Source organism: Dromaius novaehollandiae, chromosome 1 (genome assembly GCF_036370855.1).
Source record: "Dromaius novaehollandiae isolate bDroNov1 chromosome 1, bDroNov1.hap1, whole genome shotgun sequence".
Taxonomy (NCBI): domain Eukaryota; kingdom Metazoa; phylum Chordata; class Aves; order Casuariiformes; family Dromaiidae; genus Dromaius; species Dromaius novaehollandiae.
Genome location: NC_088098.1, coordinates 93,993,521 through 94,016,893, shown reverse-complemented (window position 1 = coordinate 94,016,893; position 23,373 = coordinate 93,993,521). Strand labels below are relative to the sequence as shown.

At 41.4% G+C, this 23,373-nt stretch overlaps 1 protein-coding gene across 2 annotated transcripts; it reads right to left on the bottom strand.

Annotated features, from left to right (window-relative positions):
• Window positions 1–447: 447 nt before the first annotated feature.
• Window positions 448–22,497, bottom strand: CCDC80 (coiled-coil domain containing 80). 2 transcript variants are annotated; one of them, XM_026112381.2, is made up of 8 exons: window positions 21,805–22,497; window positions 19,545–21,445; window positions 16,151–16,307; window positions 11,156–11,292; window positions 10,482–10,630; window positions 6,903–7,006; window positions 5,174–5,254; window positions 448–3,256 (listed from the first exon to the last, which is right to left on the bottom strand). In XM_026112381.2, the coding sequence occupies exons 2-8, from the start codon at window positions 21,432–21,434 to the stop codon at window positions 2,910–2,912; spliced, it is 2,865 nt and encodes a 954-aa protein (XP_025968166.1). In that variant the 5' UTR covers window positions 21,435–21,445; window positions 21,805–22,497; the 3' UTR covers window positions 448–2,909. The 2 variants fall into 2 exon arrangements, with proteins under 2 accessions (XP_025968166.1, XP_025968165.1); XM_026112380.2 differs by having other exon boundaries at window positions 19,545–21,442.
• Window positions 22,498–23,373: the final 876 nt, after the last annotated feature.

Below are 23,373 nucleotides of genomic sequence, written 5' to 3'. Positions count from 1 at the left end.
AGACAAGCCAATTAAAGCAATATTTATTTGGGTTAATTTCAACTATGTGAATGTAGCAACTGAGCCATGGTGCTTGGAAGACAGCCTTGCATGAAAACAGCCATCTTGGAGTTGAATCAAATCTCAGATATGTAAGAGAAGTTCTGAAATAATTTTATCATGTGAAATCTTTCCACTAAGAACTGTAAAAATAGGACCTTCAACTCAATAAACCCATTCTCAGGGTGTTGCTGTAGGAGGGCAGATCCAGTGCTTCCTAATCCTTGTAGTCTTCAAGATACAAGGTAAAGTACTGAAAGTACTCTCTGTCTTGGTGTTCCTTCAGGCTTTGCTTTTAGTTTTCCATAGGGAGAGGGGGGTTGCAAAATCAGGATTTTAAACCATCCCTAAAAGTTCTGAGTAATTTTGAGCCAGTTTGTAGTGAAGGCAGGAATGAACCCCAGGATGTAAAAATCATACTGAGACTTCCTCAAATTCAATGAGTATTCAAATATACAGTTTTGATTAAAAGCCCATCCCAACCCCCAGTGTCATCTGTTTTAAGTGAACAACTTGTTTGGAGTTATCTCCTTCAATGCAACTCGCACAGAGTGCCTGGACTGGGTTTGGTACATGCATAACTTAACTTTGAATTCTGCAAAAACATACAATTTGGATCAGGTATTGCCCTCTCTTTTGGTAAGTTAATTTTCTCCTCTTCCTGCTCAGCACAGGACATTGGATTTCACCAACTCATGATTGGTAATGTGAGTTAGAAGGGCTTTCATTTAAAGACTTTACATGAAAAACAAGAATGCAGAAAAAGTTGAAATGAACACCTGAAAGAAAACACTCAAAAGCTGTTTCTTTTGTCTATAGGAGGTGGCTGTTAGACTTCTGGCACACTTTCCTCTGTTTGCTTTAGGCCAAGACAATTGGGCAGCTAACCCCAATACACTGATGCAATAAGCACTTCTTTTCTGAAACTGTGCTATGGGACCTTCCATATTTCTTCTAGAAACACTTCAGTACTGTGATTCTTTTTTTTTTTTTTTTTTTTTTGTCATTCCTCTTTTGTTTTTTGAATTTCCCTGTCCCTGCTACTGCTAAAATACTGTAGATAAGAGAGAGCTTGGAAGCATTCTGCAGGCAGCAGTCCTTTCAAAATGGTTTCTTCAAATGCCCATGTTCCCTGCTCAGCTTCAGTTATAAAGCAGAGGGAGGTAAGTCTGAAGCTGTGTTCTGTGCTGACTGGACTTCATAGCACTGAGGGCAGCCTGTCCCAGAGGGTGACTAGGATTGTAGTGCTAGGAAAGAACTAGCCAGGCCTTGTGACCTCTTCACATCCATGTCTGCTCTCTAGGCATTCAGAAGGGAAGCAGGGCCTGACTAATTTTAAGTAAAGCATCGGGTTTTGAGTGAAACTGTTGCTTTACCCAGGTTTGTTTTTTGTCTGTGTCAGGAAAAAAAGGACCAAGAAAATGCTAGATATCGCGCTGTGGAGCATGCTGTTTTGAGCTGTAGCTTCTTATTCCTATGCTACTGCTGTGATAGAAGAACCTAAAAAAAAAAACCCTGTTGCATGTATCCATGAGGGATGAGGCATCCATGTCACAGACTATAAAAAGAAATGTGACTGGGCAGGTGTGCCTTCTGCATTGGAAGTGACCATTGTGCCATTACAAAAGTTTTTATGAAGCCTTCACTTCAGAATATTCCTTCAGTCTTTAATGTTTAGAAATCTAACCCAAACTGTATTGAATCATGGCTGTGCATGCAGTTTCTGCTACTGACTTCAACAAGAGTATGATGGTGCAACAGATCCAATGTCCAAAAGACAGCAATGAGGAAGGAGAAAGAAACTGTTCCAGATAGTGTGGCAGAAATAGAGCTGCTTGAGTAGCAGATCAAATTATTCCCAAGCACCTTTAAAATAATTTAGTGCTTTTTTGCTTAGGGGAGGGTATGGGAAGAAGAGGTAGAAGGAAATTTGAAACTTAGAGGAGTAGTTTAATTAAAACATTACTATAGAGAGCTGGTTACAACTCATTTAAAAAAATATGTGAATGAGAGATTTTTCTTTGTATCCTGGTGAAAATAATGCTTTTCATTTTTCTGTAATTCAGACAATACTAGCTATGGCTGGTGTTTCAACTTAGCACTCATTAGCTTGGATTTAACTCTGAAGTGGGCAGGACCTAAGAGAGCAGGGGCCCCAATTAAAAGACTAAATGGCCACGCAGCAAGCTCTGTGTTTAGGAGAACTTTCCATTGTATTGCATTGGAACAAAATCTGCCGCAGCCATAAAAATTTATTTTCATTGGTAAAGTCAGCTAATTACAATGCTGATGCACTATAAAAAGGATGCTGTCTTTTTAGACAAGGCACTTTAAAAGGATTTTTTAAATTGTTACTAAAAATACCTGCCCCATGCTTCTTAAAATTTCCTTTGTTTGGGAGAGTCCTGAAGTGTCCTTTGCTTGTCCTCATCAGCATAATGCAAAATTCTCACTTTCCAATAAATATACTTTTTTCTACTTAGAAAAAAAAATTAAAAAGCATTGCAATGTCTGTTGTACAGTTCATGTCCTGCCCTACAGTTATGTCCATGGACTGGGGCCGTGGGGATTTTTTGTTTGGTTTTAATACAAACAAACAGCAACTGCTGATGCGCTTTGTTTATAAAGGATTAAAAATATAAAGGAGTCTTTATTGTTTAAAGCATCAATACTACTGGTTTGAATTGCTTCACTGTAAAGGCTTGTGCTTTTTTGAGAAGGCAAATGACCAATGTCCCTTGACTGAACAGTGGAAGAAGGAGGCATGGATATTTAGGTGGCATGGGAAGACTTTCTGCATCCGGCCCACCTATTGCTTGGATAGCTATTAGAAAACAGGCACAGGGCAGTCAGAGGCTAAGTTGTTCTTTTCAGTATGGGTATCCATGGTGGTAACTTCCATGGTGACGGTAGTCATCTTGGTAACCTTCCTGGTATCCCTGGTGATAGTTATGGTAACCATACCCACCATACTCATCATCTGGGCACTGCATGCCGAGCGATTGCTGAATTGTCATTTCCTGACGTCGAAGCTGCATAGAATCAATCAGATCATATACAATTGCCATAGACCACATTGGAGAAGGATACCAGGATTTGACATTTCCATCTTTCCCAACCAGCAACATGGAGAAATATTCTGGGCTGATTTGGAAATAATTTCGGATGTCTTTCACCAAATTGGCTGGGATATCTTCTCGGTCTACTGTAGAGCTTCCTAGAAAGGGATCAGATCAGGAACAGCATTGGTGTTTTGATTAGGCAAATTAACAACAACAGTTAGTAGGCAAGTGAGTCAGTAACATAAGACAGATAGCCCAATAGTTGGTAGCGTAGGATTCTTGTCATTTACGACTCAGGATTTCCTGCTTCTGAAATGAAAGGTTGCTGGGCTGTGAACTAAAGTAGTGTTTTGAATAGGTTTATTAGCTTTGGTAAACTTGTCTTTATTCTCTAGGCTGAAGCTACTAGAGGGTGGCATGCCTTTTCTTTGTTGTCCAACACACCTGGACCTCTTTGGCTTCTGTGCTGCTTGGGTTACTGGTTCGCATATACAGAAAGCACAGGAAAAACTGCTGCAGGGAAAGAAATCATTAGAATTGAAGTATGATAGTGTGAAGAAGGTCCAGATGGATTTGCTAGGTCACTAATGGCAGTATAGAGCCTCACTCTTAAGCTGTCATGGTAGGTGAGACTGCTGGATGTAGCAAATAGCGTGTCCACTTTTAAAAATGTGTTCTAATGCAGATCTGGGGAACTCCAGGCTTGTAAGCTTAAAGTCTTTACAGGGTAAATGAGTAGAGAGTATAAGATAACTATGATCAGTGGATACCTGTACAAATATAATTGACTTGGCAACATGACTCTTATAAAGTGGTATCCTGCCTTACAGATTTCACAGAGTTCTCTGAAGTGGGTCAGCAATCAGATGGATAAGGGTGATCTAGCTGATACAGGCTATGTGTTTTTCCAAAAAGCTTTTGGCCAAGTTGCCCACTAAAAGGAACTTTGATAGCTGATAAGTTAAAAGGCAGAAAACAGAAGGTAGGAGTGAATGGTCAATTCCTATACCACAGGGAGGTCACTAGTGAAGTCCTACAGCTGTTTGTACTGGGATTAGTGCCATTCAACATATTCATAAATGGTGCACATAATGGTGAGAGCACTGAGGTGTGGAAGTGGACAGAGGGTATGGAGATATTCAGAATAGTGAGGACAAGGGAAGACTGTGAACACTTAAGACATTGTGTGACTGGTCAATGACAGAAAAAATTTGTTCAGACAGAAGTAAAGTAATTCAAATGGTGAAAAATCCCCTAACCTCACATAAGAAATGGTGAGGTCTGACTACTATCACTTGGGAGTGAGACTTGGGGGTTAGGAGAGGGAGTTCTGTGAAAGGCTAGTTCAGTGCTTACTAACGATCAAAAAACCAAATCATATATTAGAAACTGTGAGGAAAATAATAAACAAAACAGTATCATCATGCTGCTATAGAAGCCTGTTGTTTGTGTGTGTCCTTCGCACTGCATGCAATTCGGATTCTCTCATTTTGGAACAATATGATAGAACTGTAAAAATGAATAAGCTCCTGTCTTTGTCTCTCCAGTGATGGAAGTGGTCATTGGGATTAGGTAGCAGAGGAACCCATAGCCTTTGAAGTGTACCCTGACACATCTCCTGGGGAAAGCTACACTGAATCAGCCTACTGGGATGCAAGTGGAAGGAAGATAATGGGGGACCATGTAAGAGAAGCTGCTGAGTCTTTATTGCAATAGCCTGCCAGAGCCCAGCAAACTCTTGAGCATGTAAAAGGCACAGGGATTCCTTATCTTTGAAAGAAAGGCAGGAAAAGAGTGTATTTGACTCTGGGTTTAGGTTGGAGATAAAGATGTGAGATGCCTTCCAGATAATCCTTGGGTTTTTCTGTCCTGATGAAGCCACATACCTTTAGTGCAGGAACATCAAGAAAGAAAGCTTTTAAGAAACAAACAAGAAGAAATAAAAGCAAACAAAAACAAAAGAAAATGCTATAATCACAGTCATATCCATCCCTCTAAAAAAATTACAGCAAAGAAACACTCTGTAATGCCCCTCAGGGGTAGTATTAAAGAAGCTGGAAACAGTCACTCACCGTTAATTGGGTACAGCTCTAAGACACCACCAATATCTTCTCCGAGTCCTAGCAACTTGAGGATAGTTATGTGGCGCAAACCTGTGAAGGAAATGAAGGAGGTCTTGAGTCAGATCAGATCTTTCTGCTTGTTCATGGGCAGATTTCAGTCTGATTGGCTGGGTCTGTGCTTGCTAAATTAGGTGCCAGTCTCACCAGCTCTCTATGAAGAAGAGAGTTACTGATTTCACTGCAGTCTCTGTCACTCACACAATCTGTGCCAAATGTGGGGATTGGCTAGTGTGTCCAGTAAGCATGACATCAGTCACATAAAGGCTGCTACTAGTGTCCCAGGGACAACAGCATTTGGTGTGGTTCTGTAACATGGGGATACAAACATTAGACACATCAATAAATTGCAGAATCCATCCCCAAAATTTATAATGTCTGTGCACTGTTTTGATCATAAGTAAAGCTCTTACACGTCAGCCACACAGTGACAAACAAGTTAGAGGCAATATAACCTGTCATAGTTAAACTGCAAATCACTGCAAGATATGGCTTAGAACAGGCATTTACTTATTTCATTTGTTCTAGGCAAAAGCTTGGATGGTTGTCTCTGCTTTGAAAAATGAGCTTACAGGCTGCCAGAACTGTTTGTGAAATGTGCGTCTGTATGATCTACAAAGTCTTGATATAACTGCTTTTAAGACTTGGAGATAATATGCTTGGAAATACATCACTTCATTAAGAATGCCTGTTGAAGACAAAGGGTTAGGAACTCACTGGATCTCCTTCAGGCTGTCCCTAACAAAGGGAGGAGGGAATTAACCGTTTTAGTTGTTCTGTTCTTCAGAATGCATTTTACAATGGTCTGTGTTGCATGTTATTTTGGTAGCTACCAAATAAGATGATGCTGAAGCTCTGAATGAAAGCTGGGTGATTATGGAGAAACAGACAGTGTGATGTATTATAACATAATGATATTGTGCAGATCCCTATTCAAGCACAGTTAAAATGTATTGAAATAGTGGCTTTTCAGTGGGACCTGTTTCATTATGTTTTAGGGAGTCAAGTCTGGACGCTGCATGGTTCTTGCATTATGAGGGGCCTAAGTTAGGGAGTGAGTTTGTCTAGGCTTCGTAATGGAAGGAGAGAAGGGTGTTTCTAGCTCTTCTTCCCAACTGCCTCCTGAAGGAGCCCAACCCCCTCCACTGACTTTATAGTTGGATCTTATATGCCTCTAGTTATGGGGCTGAGAGGGTCATTATTGGATTGAAGTGGCCTCCATTGGTATTTTTACAGGTTTAGGCAGTGATGAAGGAAGGAAAAGAAAAAAGCTGACCTCCTCACATCTCCCTAATACCTGTCCCAACTCTAAGCTGGATATGAGAGGATCTGCCCTTCCCAAAGCATTGTACTTATGTCATTAATGTGTGCAATTAGAAGAAAAAGAAGAACAAGCCCCAATAGTTATATTACTTCTGAAATATCCAAAAAGAAACTTCAGAGTGCTAACCTTTCCTGCCTCGCACAAAGGATTCCAGGGAACACTTTGTTTAGCTCTCAGGGCTTGCTTTACTACCTGCTTAGCACAATATTTTCCATTTGTATTTGATGTGGTTACAGCAAGCTTTTAAGTTATCAGACTCCTCAGACTGTCTCGATTCAGACTTGAGCAAAGGAATCCATCACATCACCAGGAAGGATGTGGTTTTGGGGAGCAAGAGTATAGTTTCCTTTGACTCACCAAAATTACAGGCTTGTCCACTGAGGGCAGCAAGCTGCTGGGAATAAGCCCAGTCCTCATCACTGGGAGCAGAGATCACCACCAGCCGCCTTCTCCATCGGAACCTGGAAAGAGAAGGGAGTGCAATAGGACACCGTTATGGCACGTGATTTGAGTGATTTTTGTTTTCTGTAGGCTGAGATATGTCATACCTCTCACAACTTCTAAGTAACAGCTGGATGGGAGATCTTCCCAGTTCCATCCATCACTGGGAAAGGACAAAGCCTGTTTCAATTTTGCAACTCCAAAACTCTCAGAAACATCTGCAGTTTGGCTGCTTGGCCAAGCTAACACTGCAAAGCTTATGATCTTCGCTCAAAGTCACCTTCAGTAGATTTAACAATGCTGAGAACTGTATAATCAAGGGAAAGAAAAATTCCTGTAGAATTTCTCACTAGACATTTTAGCTTTTACGTCATTCACTGCTGGAACTGCTCAGTTATTTTGCAGTCCAAGGGCTGTCTGAGAATTAGGGTGTATCTTCATTTCAGACATACCTCATACTTCTATGTAAATACTCAGTGACCTCTTTTCCTTCTCTACCATGCTCACTCAAAATATCTTTAACATGGGTTAAAATCTGAGCTTGTTTGTATGAGTCTGTGTGAGCCTGTGGCTATATAAGGCATGTATGGGGCAATAGGATAAATCCTGGATTTTTCTTTAATGTGGTGTTCCCTGTCTAACCAAACTTTTGCCCCGAGGAGCACCTTCCATTGTCCTCTCAAAGAAAAGCAATGGCAGAGGGACACTTGTTACCTCTTTAAAATTCTGACTATAAGGTTATTTAATACTCTCTAAACAACCCCTCTTTTGAATAAAGGTACTTCTTCACTAAACCTAAATAAATCAGATTTACAGGAATTCACAAAGCTGCAGGGATATTTTTATAGCAGGAAATGATCTTTTAAATGGATACAGATGTTGCTCTGCTACAGTAATAGCCTGCCTTTCTGCAGCACTGTATGAAGATCTTGAAATAAAGGCTAATGCAATGGGTCATTCCACTTGGAGTCATTACTCCACTTGAGTGAAGCAAAAAATATGGTGGGTCTTGCTCAAAATTGCAGAGGAAGTTGATGAAAGAGCAGGGGATGCCTAATACCTAGTCCTTTGTCTTGTCGACTGACTGATGCTCCATGTATTTTTATTGCTAAACAAAAAAACCCTAAATGCTTGAAAAGCAAAGTTCCCCAATTTTAATCTTGCTGAGAAAGACAGGTTATTCTTTTGAAAATGGAAAAAAAAATCTTTGTGCTATTTTGTATAGAAAAAGCACCTGGCTGCCTACAAACAAGGATTGAGAATGAAAATGTTGGATCAGATTCTGTCTAGGGCATAAATCAGGATGGAATCTTCCTTGTGAGTTCCTTTAAGATTCTCTAATGATTCTTTTTATTTTGTGAGTATTTTATCTTTAATGAATTTGTAAAAATGTTGGAGAAATATAGCCATTGGAAGATTAAATGACACAGGAGAGTGTCTAGCAGCTGCACTTGCAACACACAAAAGACATACCTATTTCACTAATTTCCTTTTCACCTGGCTAGTGTATGCATAGGACAAATCTCAGTCCCTTGACTGTGGTGGAACAAATCACAGAAGGCAGGTTTGGAAGAGATCATCTGGTCCAGTAATTTTTCCTTGCATGCCACACATCCCTGAAGTCTACATACAACTTCTAAGGGGGTCAGGAAAAATAAATAAGAACAGCAAACCCTGTCGACTGGAGGCTTCAATTCACTGTCCAGCCATTTGCAACTCCTTTGGAGATGCACAGAGCTGAAAAGGGTTGAAAACTACTCATGCTGTCTCTCCTCCTGCCCCAGGCAGTCCCTGTACCTGTCCTTGTTTGGGGCCACATCTTACCAAAAAATGCATTCATCTAGTCCTTGACAGCTGGAATGAGCTAACACTAATGTACAAGACAACACTCCTGTCCTGACAACACTGCCAGCCCCTTCCCTGTGTGCACTCTGCTTTGCTCTTCCTTATTTTACATCCCATTCTGGTTTGTGAGTCCAGCCAGCAGTACAGGCAGTGACTAGGTGTTATAGGGGGACTCCCCCAAAACTAGAGGCTCTCCTGCTGATATATGTGGCTTTCAAGCCAGCTTTGGCTCTCATGGTGTCCTTTCATGCCAGCCAGGCTTGTTAAGAATAATATTTGCATTATTGTAAGTGACCTCCCCAATGAGCAGCACCAGAGAGATGATGCCAGGACTCTCATTAAGACAGGAAGATAGTCTTGGACAAAGCTGAAATTAATCTTACTGAGAATTTGACCAGTTGCTGTGGTTGGTGAAGTCCACTCAGTATTTAAAGCCTGATGCCTGTTTTACAGACAACAAGTGCATTCTGTGCAGCAGCAGTTCCATTTATAGATGCACCATTCTGCATTTTTCCCGCCTGTTTTTCTAAAGAGTATTTATTACTAGGGCTGTTTGCAAGCAAAGAAGGATTTGGGGCCTGCCGCTTTCTGACATACAAGCTCTTTATTGTGTCGGACAGCTGTTTCCAAACTGTGGTTCTTCTTGGTGGTCTTAAGGATGAATCACTCTGAGAGCTAAACAGGAGGTGGTGAGGAGGGTGGGGTGGATCTTGTTAAAGGTTCTTTTTCTGTTGAAATGGCCATCGAATTTTAAAGTGTTTATGAACCAACAACCTATTCATTTGCCTGCCCATATTGCTTATCTCCCACTCAAATCATAATCCAACAAGCTGTCTCAGTTATTTTTATAGCCATCTGGCATCAACACCCCATGGGTTCTGATAGTAGGTGAGGAGGATGCAGTAGCTACAGGTAAAGCCCTGAGTGATGGAGTAGCCCTAATTTCATGCAAAATATCCTATAACAGAGAGGACTCTAGGAGCACAGCTCTGTTGGGAATCTGAATTTCCTCACAGTCCAGATGTGTTTATCACCCAGAATTTAGGTTTCACAGGTAGATAAATAACACAGCATGTAGAGACTACATAAACAAATTTGTCTCTCTGCAGAAGCTCTCTCATACATTTTACAAGAGACATCCGCAAGGCCTTTAATACTATACATGACTAATACTGGCAGACACCAACAGTTATCTCAAGCAGGATAAGAAGTAAGTTAAGGAGAATTAGTTACTGATTCAAGCTACATAGAAGGAATTAGAATGGGATTAATAAGATTGTGATGATGACTGAAACACATAAACATTGTGGCTTCCTATGTTCAAAATACTGAGCTAACATCTGTGAATTAATCCTTATTGCTCTTCAGGTGCAAATCAATGTTGTCTCCATGTCACAGTGGGAGAACTGAGGTACAGAAAATTAGTGTCCAAAAAACATGCAGTCAGTCAGTAAACAGGATGTGCATCCTAACTTCCAGTGCTCTGTTCTGTATAAGACTGCATTCAGCTATGGCTACATCCCTATATTTGCTGAACACTGTAAGTACAGGGAAATCTATATAAAGAATCATTACAAATATTGTTGGATAGGTATTTTTACAATAAGAATATTATTAGAACTAGCAGTAGATAAGAGCAGAAGGTAATACCTGGATAAGAAGCTCTCAAGGGATTGCTTCTTATCTTCTTTGCAGACAATGCCCTCTTTTTTTTGTCTTTCCATATCTTTAATTCGTGACTGGAAGGTGTCGATCAAATCAAACACGGACTTCATTGCTATGGGTACTTCATAGTATTGCTGTTAAGCAAAAAGCACAGACCCAGAAAAGGATGCAAATATTAGTAGTCTTTATGCATGTATCACAGCACTGCAGGATATAAGGAGATTCAAATATCCCTGTTCACACCCAGGTAACAAGGCCTGAAACAGACTGTAAAGTATGGAAAATATATATTTTTTTGCAGTCTGCTCTTGGAAGTGGCATGTTTTCAGTTTTTCCCCAGTGTGATAAGTCTACATGCCAGACCACTGCAGCCAACAAATTGTCATTATATTCTTTTGTAGGGCCCCTGAACTAGCACACTGTCTATATGCAGTACAATATCATCCTGCTGAGCAGCCAAGTTGTGTGTTTTAGAACACTATGTGCTACATTACTATGTGCTACTATGTGCTACTGTGTGCTACCTTAACTTCCCTGCCAGCAATGACAAAATCCTGCATCACTTGTGTCTCACATACAAGCCTGTAGCAGTCTCCTGTGATTCTTCAAATTTTTCATAATTTCCCAATGATTTTCTTTCCAAGAGCCCAAACCCTCACCTTGACCTTCATGTCGGTATCCGTCAACACCATAAAGAAGTCATTGTAGGTCATCCCATACTCTTTCCTCAACTCACTGATGAGCTGCTGGTCCACAAGATCTTCATCCTCTATCACTTTCATGGGCTTCTCGTTATCTTAATATGAAACAGAAAAAATAAAAATAGTCATGGAATCACACAGCACATTGCCATAGCTTTATCTTGAAAGACAGGGGGAAATTCATCTTCCAGAAGCCCTCTTCCTGCTGTATAAGCAAGGTCTTCAAAAGCAGCAATGATTTTTGGCACCATGGCTTTTATTTTCAGAAAATCAGACTGCCCTCGGGAATGTGTAATTCAGCATTCAACATTTCTACTAGCTTTTGAAAAAACTTGGTTGCCTGCTCTTTTTTGAAAAAGTCTTGGAGACTTTTTCAAACATACTTATACATGCACATTAATGTATTAATCATTTCACCAGCTCCTGAAATTTAGCCACTTCTGGAATAGAAAATAGAAGCTGTTCAACAGTTTAGGACAGGATCTGGAAAGCACCATATCCAAATAAAACAGCATAGAGAATTTGGGTCAGTAAAATATAGTTAGCACAGCTGGACATTAGCCAGGACACCAGAGTTCTAACATTTCCAGTCTTGCAAAAATGACATGGAAGGTTCAGTGACTACAAGAAACCAGAAACTCTGTTTAATGTATCTTGAATATGGCAGTTCCAGCTCTCCAGTCCTCTATAAATACCCTGCTGTGGCACTCCTTCTCCATCTCTCTTGCACATGATGATTTCCCATTCTAGCACCCTGACAGAGTTTTTCAGGTGGAAAAGAAACAAGCTTTTGAAAAGATTTTTAACTAAGTAAAAACTTTATGCCTCTTTTCCTATACTTAATGTGAAAAATGACTAATACAGTCTGTCTAAAACTTTCACCCCAAACCATAACATGATGACAAATACCAAAAGAAATTCTGAGTATGCATTTACAAAGTTACAGTCTTGTGACTAAGGAGAGGAGTTTGAAACAGCTATAGTACAAGCCTTTGGAGGTATTGAGGTTCTTTACTTCCCCTGAAAATAGGGTATGTTATGGCCAAGTCTTCAAAGGCTCTATGTCATGAACTCGGCCTCAGCTGTAGTATCCAGCACAGCACTTTACAACTGTGACAAAGCTGAAACAGGCTTCTGTATGCAATTGTGGGCCTGGAAAGCTAAAGACAAGGCAAATCATGAAGCAAAATGAAGCACCTGTCACCTGAAGACCAAAGAGCTCTTTGCAAATGTTATTTGCTTATGCCCTACAACACAACTGGGATATAAATATTTATATCCTCACTTAGAGACCTGAAGCATGGCTTAAGTGATCTACCTGAAGTCAAATAGAAAAGCAATTGCTGATCAAGAAGAAGAATCAAAAAGTCCAAGTTTCCAGTCCCCTGCTCCACCATTATTCACCAGCAAATAGACTTGAGGTGAACTGATCTGAATTATATAGACAGCAACAGAAAATATTTGTTCAAGAACTGAGTTATATTTTTTGAAAAGATGTGATTCACTAAACAATAAGGTGTTTTAAATACATTTCTAAACATCCACAGGCTTCAGGATCATATTGATCTGATTCACATTTTGTAATAGGCCCAATCTCTGTTGCAGGCTAAACAAAACTACTAAATCCAAACTTTGTGAAGATGTTTGGATAAGAACCTGACCTTTAGGTTTCACACCCCAAACCAATTTCTTACAGAGAAAAAAACTAGCAAATGTTAAAATTGGTTATACTCATCAAGCTGTAGACATAATTTACATGTTTGCACATGGTTTTATGTGCCTCAGCTGAGAATTTCATAAAGGATTAGAGGCAATGTTATAAATTCTGCATGTCCTTGTGTGTTGCTGGACTTACTAGTCAGTTATTCACTTATTAAAACATCTGTAATCATACATCAGTACTTCATAAGCAATATTTATCTGTAACTAATGGCAAGTTTGACTTGCCGTTAAAACATAGGATAAAAGTTCATACTGATGCTTGCAAACAATTTCCTTCCAAAGCAAAATCAGAATGTTCTTACTGGCATATCTGGAGGTAGAATAATGCAAGAGGTGGTAGTGTGAGATGTGATGGAAAACAGCTGTATGGTGCACTGCCTTAAACAAACTGACCCATGATACTCTTTTGCTTTAAAGACTGTAGGTATCAGCATAAAGATAGCACTCTGGAGTTCCATTGCTGGGAGATTTTCTTTCTTTTATAATGTAAAGAAGAAAATTAGACTACTAGAGTGATACAGAAAAGAAGAATGTTTCAGAGGGAAAAAGAGCCACAAGGGCTGGCCTGCCTTGCATACTTGGAGAGGATTTTTAAGGAGAAAAAGAAACAGTTGATCTGAACATCTCTCTCTAATTCATTATCTGTTGCTAACCTCCACTGTCATAAATGATGTCTGGGATCAGCATGAAGAACAAAAGAGATGAGACTGTCTGCTGGTACCTGCCCTCACTTTGCTGAAAAGATCACTGAAGGGGTGTGGAAACTTTCTTCATACATTTCTAGCCCAACTAGACAGGTCAGGAAGATGAGTTACTCTTCACAAATAATTCAGATGAGGTTATAAAGAGGTTCAGCAGTTGTTGTAGCAGTACGATGGCCTAAAAGGTTAGATATTGACTTTGGTTCTAAGGTAGGTGGGTTCTAGCGTTTGGCTGGTGTTTAGTTCACTAAATCCCTGGTCCCAAGAGCTGGAAGAAAAAAGACTGCATGGCTAACTTGGGATGAAGAGAAGGACACTGCACTGACACTCAGCATTTGCCTCATTTCAGTCTGAAACTGAGAAATTCTCTTTGGTTTCAGTATGAGCTGATCTACGCCAAAGAGTGTTAACAAACTGTCTTTCACTTACTACATCTGAGTGTGTTTGAAATTTCAGATGAAAAGTCTTTTTTATAATCTTTTTGTTGCTGTCATTTATATTTCACTAGCACTGAAAGGCCATGCAAGCAGGAAGGGGAGGGGAAAGGGACAGGGGAATAGAAAGACATTTATATTATTTGGACTTTTAAAAAAGCTCAGTATTTGGTGTTTTGGGCACAAGTTAGGTGACCTTTTCATGTATGTGCCAAGATTCAACCTACACCGTTCTAAGTCTCCTGTGTTCAACAAGTGAATTCCTCCTGTCTGAGAATTCAGCTGTTGTACACTTGTGTGGTTTTGGGAAAGTTTGGGTGTAGGCTAAAGTTGGAATAGGCTGAAAGAGTATGGTCTGTGTCAGAGTGAATGTATGTTTATTAGTCAGACAGGAGCTATATATAACCCTGTACAGACCACTGACAGGCAGATGGGTCTAGATACACAAACAGTGACCTTGAGCAACATGGGCCTGATGTGGAAAAGCCTGTCCCACTCCAGGTATGACAAGGAGGTGTCAGAATGGACATTCTGGCTGGATTTGGACTCCCCATCCTCCTGGGACACAAGGCCCCTGGCTGTCTCAGAGTAGTAGAGGCATGGCAGGAAACCAGTTATAAATCTGTGATCTTCTGGCTAGTTGTATGCCAGACCTGAAATACTCTGGAAGAGAGTGTTGTCCTAAGCTTTCCAGCCCATCACACATCTCTTCCCAAGGTCTGGTAAAACCAGATGAACTTCCAGAGGAAATACGTGGTGGAATCATAAGCAAAACTAGTAGTTTTTATATTATTTCTTTGCCTCGGTCCAGCAAAGCATTTAAGCTGGCATTAACCTTTAAACTTAGATGGCAATGGGACCATTTACATGCTTCAAGCGACAGCTATGTTTAAGTGCTTTGCTGGACTGGGACCTGAAGTCTTTGTCCAAACTCCACTGAAATCAAGGTAAATGTTCCCACTGACTTTGGCAGGCCTTCCATCAGGACCTGAACACTGACACTAGTTTTCAAAGCTTCCTAAGAGAGAGGGTCCCACATGTAAAGAAGGTGGCTGTGGATAAGGCTAAATGAGCTACATTGTAAGACCTGCATAGCCTGATTTATAGTGCCTCCAAGAACTCTTGCTTCAGTGAGATGAACATCTTTACAACATGGCAAACCTTTTAATATCAGGTATGCTAGAGCAAATTTGAAAGGTCTGTATCTAGAGGCTATGTTTGAAATCTCCCTCTAAATCAATGTCTCTTTGCCAGTACAGAGGGGAAAATGTGCCTGGACTTCTCCTTAGTGTGGAGAATACTCACTTTGCGAACATCTCAAAATCAGCTGTTAGGGCTAGGAAAACTGAGAAAGAACAGAACTTGCAGCAAGGGATCTGTCTAGTAAGCTTCTCTATCTGTCTTGTGTTTGGCCAGTGTGTGCCTCTGCAAAAGGAAGCTTTTCCCGTGACCTTTTGAGATGGTGCTCAAAAGTCAACTGCAACTCAGTAGTGCAAAGTCACGAGAAGATGTTATGTTGCAGGACAGGGATGTAATCATGTTGAGCTTGGCTTGGGCCACATTTTGAATATAATCTCAAAACAGTTCCCTTTAGTCTCTCCTGCCCCATAACCTCCTCTCCTTCATTACAACAACCATTTTCTTTAGGCAGTTTTTAAAATGTGCTAGCAAGTGTGTAGCCATCCGTGTCTGACTGCCTGCAAAAGCAACGGAGGGGCACTGCGTTGGAGCAACCCTTCTGTTAGACAATGAGCTTGGTACTCAAGATAGTGGCAGAACTGAGCCTGATCTTGTCCTTCACTCCCATTCCCTCATCACATTTTTCTGCCCTTTATTGTTTTGCTGTTTTACTGGCTTTAAGAACTCCCACAAAGCAAGCTGAAGTTGCTCGAGTTACGGCATGGGAAACCTAAACGTGGAAAATACCAGAGACAGTTATGTAAATACAAAAGGGGAGTAGTGGACATGGAGGGAGAGGGAGTGGGTTGGAAAGTGCCACAGCCTTGCTTAGACGTTTACCCACGCTGGGGAGATTTCTCACTTTGCTGCCTGTATTTTGCCCATGATATGGAAAGAAATTATTTAAAAAAAAGAACCTAGCTGGAAGTGGTCAATTTTCATGCTGCAGTTGTTCATGGTGCCGAAAATTGTAATGACTGAGATTTTCCTCGTGGCCATCTTGCAGAAGCTCTCCAGATATTCGTCTCGCTGCTGTACATACATGGTGTTGTCCGCCTTGGGGGTCGTGATCAGCTAGTTGGTGGCAGAGACAAAAGAGCTTGTTTAATGTAAGGAATGAAGCAGGTGAGTATTTCACTGAAGGAGAACAACGCACTGTTGACAGTTTTGTAGCTTTATTTTATTTATTTGTGGTTGGAGTGTGCCTTTAGGCCCAAGCCTGATCCAGAGGTGGTCAACCAGCCAGAAGCAAACCTTAGGAGGCATGGCCAGCTGGTGTCACCAGTTCCTCTGCTGCCAGTGCTGGCAGAAGAAGTGGTACTGGAAGTTACAGAAAACTATGTATACTCCTATTATCCCTTACCCTTTCCAATCCCATCAGGTCTCCATCGCAGCCTTCAAGCATGCAAGAAATCTAGGATTTCCCCCACTGACTCACAGTGGGAGCACTGGGAACATGGCACCTACTCTGTCCTTGTGCCATGGTCCAGGCAGGGCTCCTGGCTGTCATTTTGACTGTCACAGTCAAAGTACAGCTGTGCCACACGAATACTTATTTAACTGATGGCCACATAAAGAAGACCTTGAAGATATGATAAGGTCATTAAGACTTCATCTGAAAACTGATGATTTAGCTTAAGTTTGTTCCGAGCCACTTTGATGTCTTTTATTTGCTGAGAAGTCATGGCTATTCGGGAAGAGCAGGAGAAGGAACGATTACAACAACACAAGTATAAAAATCTCTACAGTTTGTATTACTCTATTTATATCAAAGCTTCCTAACAATTAAAAAGATTTAAATTTTAAGAAGTTTAAAGCACACAACTTATATCCTTCACCAGTCACTGGGATACAGACATTGCAGGTGAGGAGTGTGTGTAACAACATGCAGTAGCACTTTACAGCAATCTCCAGCAGAAAGTGGAGTGGAATAACCTAACCTTAGCAACATAATGATTCTAACTGGTAGCAGTGAAGTGAAATCGAATACCTGCCACTGATACCCCAAACACAAAGGGATTTGGAATCTGGATCCAAATTTTGTGGTTTAGGGTCATAAAAAAACCCACCAGAATCCTTCAACTGCAAACTTATGCTTCAGTAGGTAACAGATGCTATCGTCTTCTAACCTTCTTAACTTTGTAGGGCCTTGAGGGCTAATTTTTATGATACACTCGTTATAAATCCAGTTCATCAGTGTGCTAAAATGTAAGATGCATTTATGGGCTTATAAGATCTGACTCATTTATAGAAAGCTCCCTGTCAGAACTATAGCACTGGGACGAGAAGGTAAATGAGAATTAGGCGCAAAGAGGATCTGATTTCTTTGCCAAAAGATGTAATATGTTACTTGCATAGAAATGCTGCAAATGAAAAAAGGGATTGTGAAAAGAATTTGAGGATGCAGATCAAAAAGAGACGATTGGCTCTATTGTCCTCCCAGTTTCAGAGGCCTTAAGTAGGAAAACACAGTGAAGTCAGAATTTGACCTATTTCATCAAACTGTACAGAACAAAACAGGGAACACTTAAGAGGCAAAGCAAAGTTCACATCAAAGCTTTGCTCTAGGATTGTTTTAACCTAGGCAGTATTAAAAATGCTTTTAGCTTAAGACCGCTGTATCTGCATTTGCGTGCATGTGTGTGCATGTGCATGTATGTGCATGTGTGCATGAATGAAGTGTTATATATAAACCATCAGCCTGCATTTCATCACCACAGAGAAATTAACAAAAATCCCAAACTCATTTATCTTCAGGGAGTTCTGGCCTGACTACCTGAGTTTGTGCAACTCCTCTCTCTTGGAAACCCAGCTGAGAAGTGGCCTAGGATCTTAAAGTTCAAATTTCAGTCCGACCTTTAAGTTGCCAAAACTGTTGGTGCAATGAATTAGCAGTCTGATGTCTGTGAGCTCTGTTTTTGGCTCTTTTTTCAATTTTGTTTTTATTTGTCTTGATGTTGCACATATTCTTGGAAACCAGAACACTGATATATATTACCAGGTTGCAAAGATCCCAAACTTCTGCGCAGTTCCTTTCTCTGAGGTTTCGGTTTGGTTAACTATTAGATAACAATTAGCTATTGGGCATTATTTGCAAAATTCAGTCAAATTCAATTTTTTCAAACATATGGCTCCTCTCCACTTTCAAAATATTGGGGGATGTGATTCTCCTAGCTCTGCATAGCCTGGACAACTGGAAGAAAGGGGAGGGGGAGAAGAAAGTTGCATTCTGCTCAAGTCTGTGAATCATCAGCAGAACAAGTAATTAAATTCCAGTGGCAGAGGTTGGCATGTTTGCTATTTGTATTGGAATAAGGGGCAGGAAGATGAAAACTATGCTTGTGACACTGACCACTGGACAATAATTGTCAAGCAGGCCAGCATGCTGTGCAATAATTGCAAGAAACCAGCTCCCAAAATAATATTTTTAAAGAGCTAATTTTCAAAGTGTACCTTTCAGGGTATGTGCCATCTGCCAGAGAAAACATTTGTACTACAGCTAAAACTGTTTCCTGTCCCAGGTGAAGTGTTTTTTTAGATAAGTATTTGGAAAAACATACAACACTTATTAAACCCTGGGAGAAGTAACTGCAGACCATGCTGAATTTCTAAGACTAAAAATTACCAGTGTGTTATGGTGTAATTAAAACAGCATGGAAAAATACCAAAACAAAATAAACAGTTTGTGTGGGATGTCTGTATAAGAGATCTTAATGCCAATTCCCATCAGAAATAATGGCAAATGTGGCAATCCTACCTCAGTGCATCTGATCATGCACCGTGGTGCATATACTCAGTCAGACATGCTCTAGTACTGCCAAGCCATCTGTTTTGCTTCCATTTTTAGGACACTAGCACCAATATAAAACAGGTATGCCAGATGGCAGGACTTGCTGAGACTCGAAATGTGGTAACATTGGCAAGTACCACAGAGTGATGACTGTATATAATCCACACTGGAATTTCATTTCATTGATCATAGCTAAACAGATCTTGACACCTGCATATCCACTGCAAGCAAAATAATCTGATGGCTATATGGTGGCTCATTGAAATGACTGGGAAGAGGTTTCAGCCACCTGTCTGACAGCTGTTCATATTGCATGTAAGATTGCCTATAGGAGGCTGTGAAAACTTCCCTGATGGAAATTGATCCTCTGGATCCAGAGATTTTACCTTTATTTACTCTTAAATAAAAGCAACAAAAAGAATAATACAAAGCCACCACAAACTTTCTCTTCCCCGTTTTCTTACGAGGAGGGAGATACGACTTCATTTATGAAATAAGATACAGATGAACAAGTTACTTACAATGAGACGCCTTTTGCCTTCAAAATACTCCAGCAGATCTGTCACCGATTTCCTGGGAGGGTGCAAGAAAGGTTTCTTGTTGGGCTTGGGGAAATCCTCATTCTCAGTCCTGCTTCCCTTCTTGCTCTTCTTATTACGGTCTTTGTCTTGCTTGCTCTTTTTTTCAGCTTTGTCCTTCTTAGACTGCTTCTCACTCTTCTGCAGTTTGTCAGGTCTCTCCTTCTTCTTCTCAGATTTATCCATTCGATCATGCTTCTTTGACTCTTTTCCTTTCTTTGGGGGAATATTTCCCACTGCAATCTCTTCCTCTAAGTGGAGACTAGTAGGCTTGCTTGGGTCATATTTTTCTTCATATTCATTGCTCAGTATCTTTTCTTGGGCCTTCTTTTTTGGTGGTTTGGTCTTAGTTGGTTTGTGTTGCCCTGGTGTGATATTTGGATCCCTGTGGTTATAGTCCTTCCTGTCTGTTCGGTTATCTTTAAATCTACCCATGCTTGCCTTTGTGTGGTGCAGTGAGGGGGCTGTTGGGACTTCTGTGAAATTCTCATAGCGGGAAGCTTTGCTTGGTCTCCGTGTGGCTGTCTGTTTTTTCTCTGGGTGGCCGCGCTGCCGGTCCTTTCGGTTTGCGTTCCATGTAGGAGGGTAGAAATCTTCAGAGACCGTTAGTCGTGGTATGGTGGCCTCAGGGGCTACAGGCAATCTGTGGTACTCTGTGGTGGTATGTGACTTTGTGGTCCAGGTCCTCTGTGTGGTCGGGAGGGGTGTGGTTGTTGTTGTAGGCTGGCTTGCTGTTACCACTGCACGTGTGGTGGCCCGGGTAGTTGTGGTAGTGGAAGGGAGAGTAGTGGTCCTTACTGTAGGCGGAGGAGGAGCCACAGTGGTCGTCATCAGTTTCCTCACTGTTTTGGTCCTTGTTGGCTGATTACTGCTCCTCCTTGGCTCCTCCTTCCTTGCTGGCACCTGGACTTGTCCACCGCCAGGCGTAGGCCGGGTGCTGCCCCCATTATTGCCTTCCTCAACCACTTGCCCCTCCACCCCAGCTGCTTTGCAAGTCTGGATGAAGCCTTTCTGCCTCATCTTCTCAATTTTTCTGATGGGGCTTTGATCAATGACTTCATACATGGCTTCTAGCCTGACTGGATAAGGGTACCTTTCCTCCACCTGTAGAGTTTTCTTCAGCAGCACCATGCCAAATTTCCCCTTCTCCAGCTTCAGAAAGCTCATGAGCTTAGGGATGAGGGCAGGATCTAGTGGCTGCTCCAGGATTTTACCTTCATTAGTTATCCTTCTGACTTTCCCCCCTTCTTCTCCGTCTTCATGGAACAACACAATCTGCTGGATGTGCCTCTCAGCTAGTTCGCAGTAGACATCGTTTTTCAGCAGACTCATCATGAGCCGATAGTAGCCCTCAGAGGCATGAGGAGCAGAAATGACCCAGACTCGGTTCTTCCCAGCAAAGCTGGCCAGGACATTTGGGGAGCTTGACCCTGAAGGGAAACGTGCGGCTCGTGACTGGGACGCAGTGGATATCCCTTCGTCTTTAATCATCGCGGACTTGGAGTACTTGGCTGCAGCCGTGAGTCTCTGTACCCGTCTAGTTCTGGTCCCCATGCTCCTGGCCTGCGGACGTACTTCCTCATGCATGAGATTGGCAGGGGCCTTTGGAGATGCTGAAGAATCCCTCCCAGTGACAGGATGTTGGGGATTCGGGCTCAGATTCCTCAGGGATGCTCCAGACCTTCTCAGGGGGCTGCTTGGAGCCCTGTAAGTGAGAGGCACTTTCCTGACTCCATGGCTCCCTCTCTCTGCTAGCCTTGCTGTCTTCTCAGAGCTGCACACTAGCCATGCTGCCCATAGCAGGGCGAAGCTGAGAACTGCTCTCCAGTTCATTGTGCAATCTGCTTGTGGGGAGGAAGAGGAGAAAAAGTTAGGTCTTAACTGCATGCTGATATCTTGCATGAGTAATGAAAAAGCAAAACATAGACTAGCTAGTTTTAGTGATTTAAAAGTACTGATTACACCTCAGTCCTGTCCTGGCAGTTTTGTGCATTTTACAGGTTATTTAAGGAAAAGCACAGAGTGGATCATTTTATGCAAAAATGAGATCATCCATCTCTGACATGACTCTGTCTAAAAGCACACTGTGATCCACATCCTTCTCTCTCTCTCTCTCATGCTTTCACATACACATATAGAAACACAGACAGAGAAAGGCTCTGGCACATAAAGTGGAAAGCTAATAGTTTAACTTGAAACTTACACTCCCAGGGAAGTTCCCTTTCCAGAGGTGTGGTTCCAGTCTTTTTCTTTTAGAAGGAGAGCAATGCCATACAGCTTTGCTGCTGCTCAGGGAGTTATCTTTATGCAATCCAACAGGTTCCAGAGTCTGTCCGTTTCCCTGTCCCGTTTAACTTTCTCTCTTCTTCACCTTCTTGACAAGCACGATGAGATGAACGGAAATCTCCTTTGGTATCTCTGCTTCTCCATTTACCTGCAGGTCTGGCGTTTTTCTCTACCAGTCACCCACACAGGCAGGGATTTCATTTAAGAAAAGGGAACTCCCAGCTGCCCTGAATCTCTCTCTTTTAAACTTCCCCAAGCTGCTTTCTCATTCCTTGCTTCCGCAGTCAAGTTTAGCTCCTTTGTTTCCAGAGAGGAAAGCACTAGCATTAATATATTTTCCAGGCTGAAGAAAAACACAGGAATGTGATGTTGAAAAAAAAGGACGCTTCCCTTGCTCCCTTCTGCTCTCTTAGACAAAAGCAAATTGTAAAAATCTCGGCTTTTCTTCTCCTTCCCTTCTTGTCTGGCTGCGATCCCAGAAACGTCAGGGTAACCCCAGCCGTGCTCCGAACCAGCCTCTAACAACGGTGGCCACTGGAAATGGGGGAAACTTCACTCAGGATTTAACAGCTCAGCAGAACCCGCCTCCTCCCCACTCTGACACATGAAGGGAGGAGGAGAAGGAAGGCTGTGGGGGCTGAAACACTGCACAGCATCACAGAGCACTTCAGAGAGGGTGCCTCCAACCTTAACTCTTTCCTTCACGCTTCCAAGCTCTCCTGCACTCCCCCACCTCCTCTTTCTTTTTCCTTCTATTAAAGGACACTGTCCAGATAAAAAATAGTCCTGTAAGAAGTGCATTTCCTTATTTGTGTTAATAACAGCTCTGGTGTTCAAGAGTTATTGTTTTTTAACTCCATTTTTTTTTCTGTCTCCTGCTCCCTTTTCCCCATTTGTTTACTTTCTGGAGTTCTGCTGTGAAATCCAATTTCACTTCACTTTCCAAGCAATTTTTCGTTTAGGTTCTCCTGTATATCAGGGTAGTCTTTGGTCTGCAAACATCATATGGACATGGCTGTTTGTTAATTTGTATTTTTTAAAGAAATCAAGATGTTTATTCTATTACTGTACTAAAAGCAGAGTCTCATATATTTTTCATAAATGTGCGCTAGCCATAAAAAAAAGAGAAAATGTGCAAAAATACCTAAAGAGACATAGGTAAAGACAGGGTCACGTCCTTTGCTCTCCCTTCATGGTATAAATGACATCTTTCTACTGAGCTGACGTAAACTGGCAAAGCTACACTGCCAGCACCTTGTCTTAAGTTGATTCACACTAGCTTCAGTTTGTCATGCACCTCCAGAGTAAAAAAACACCACTTGATAATCGATGAATAACACCTAAAAACAAGTAAGACTTTAATACTACTTTCACAGTTTCCCAACATTTCTCTTATTAACAGAAATTCTTTTACATATCCTTGATAAACTTCTGGATTTGACCTGAATTATCTTAGGGAGAAAAAAAAAGAAAAATGAAACTCAAG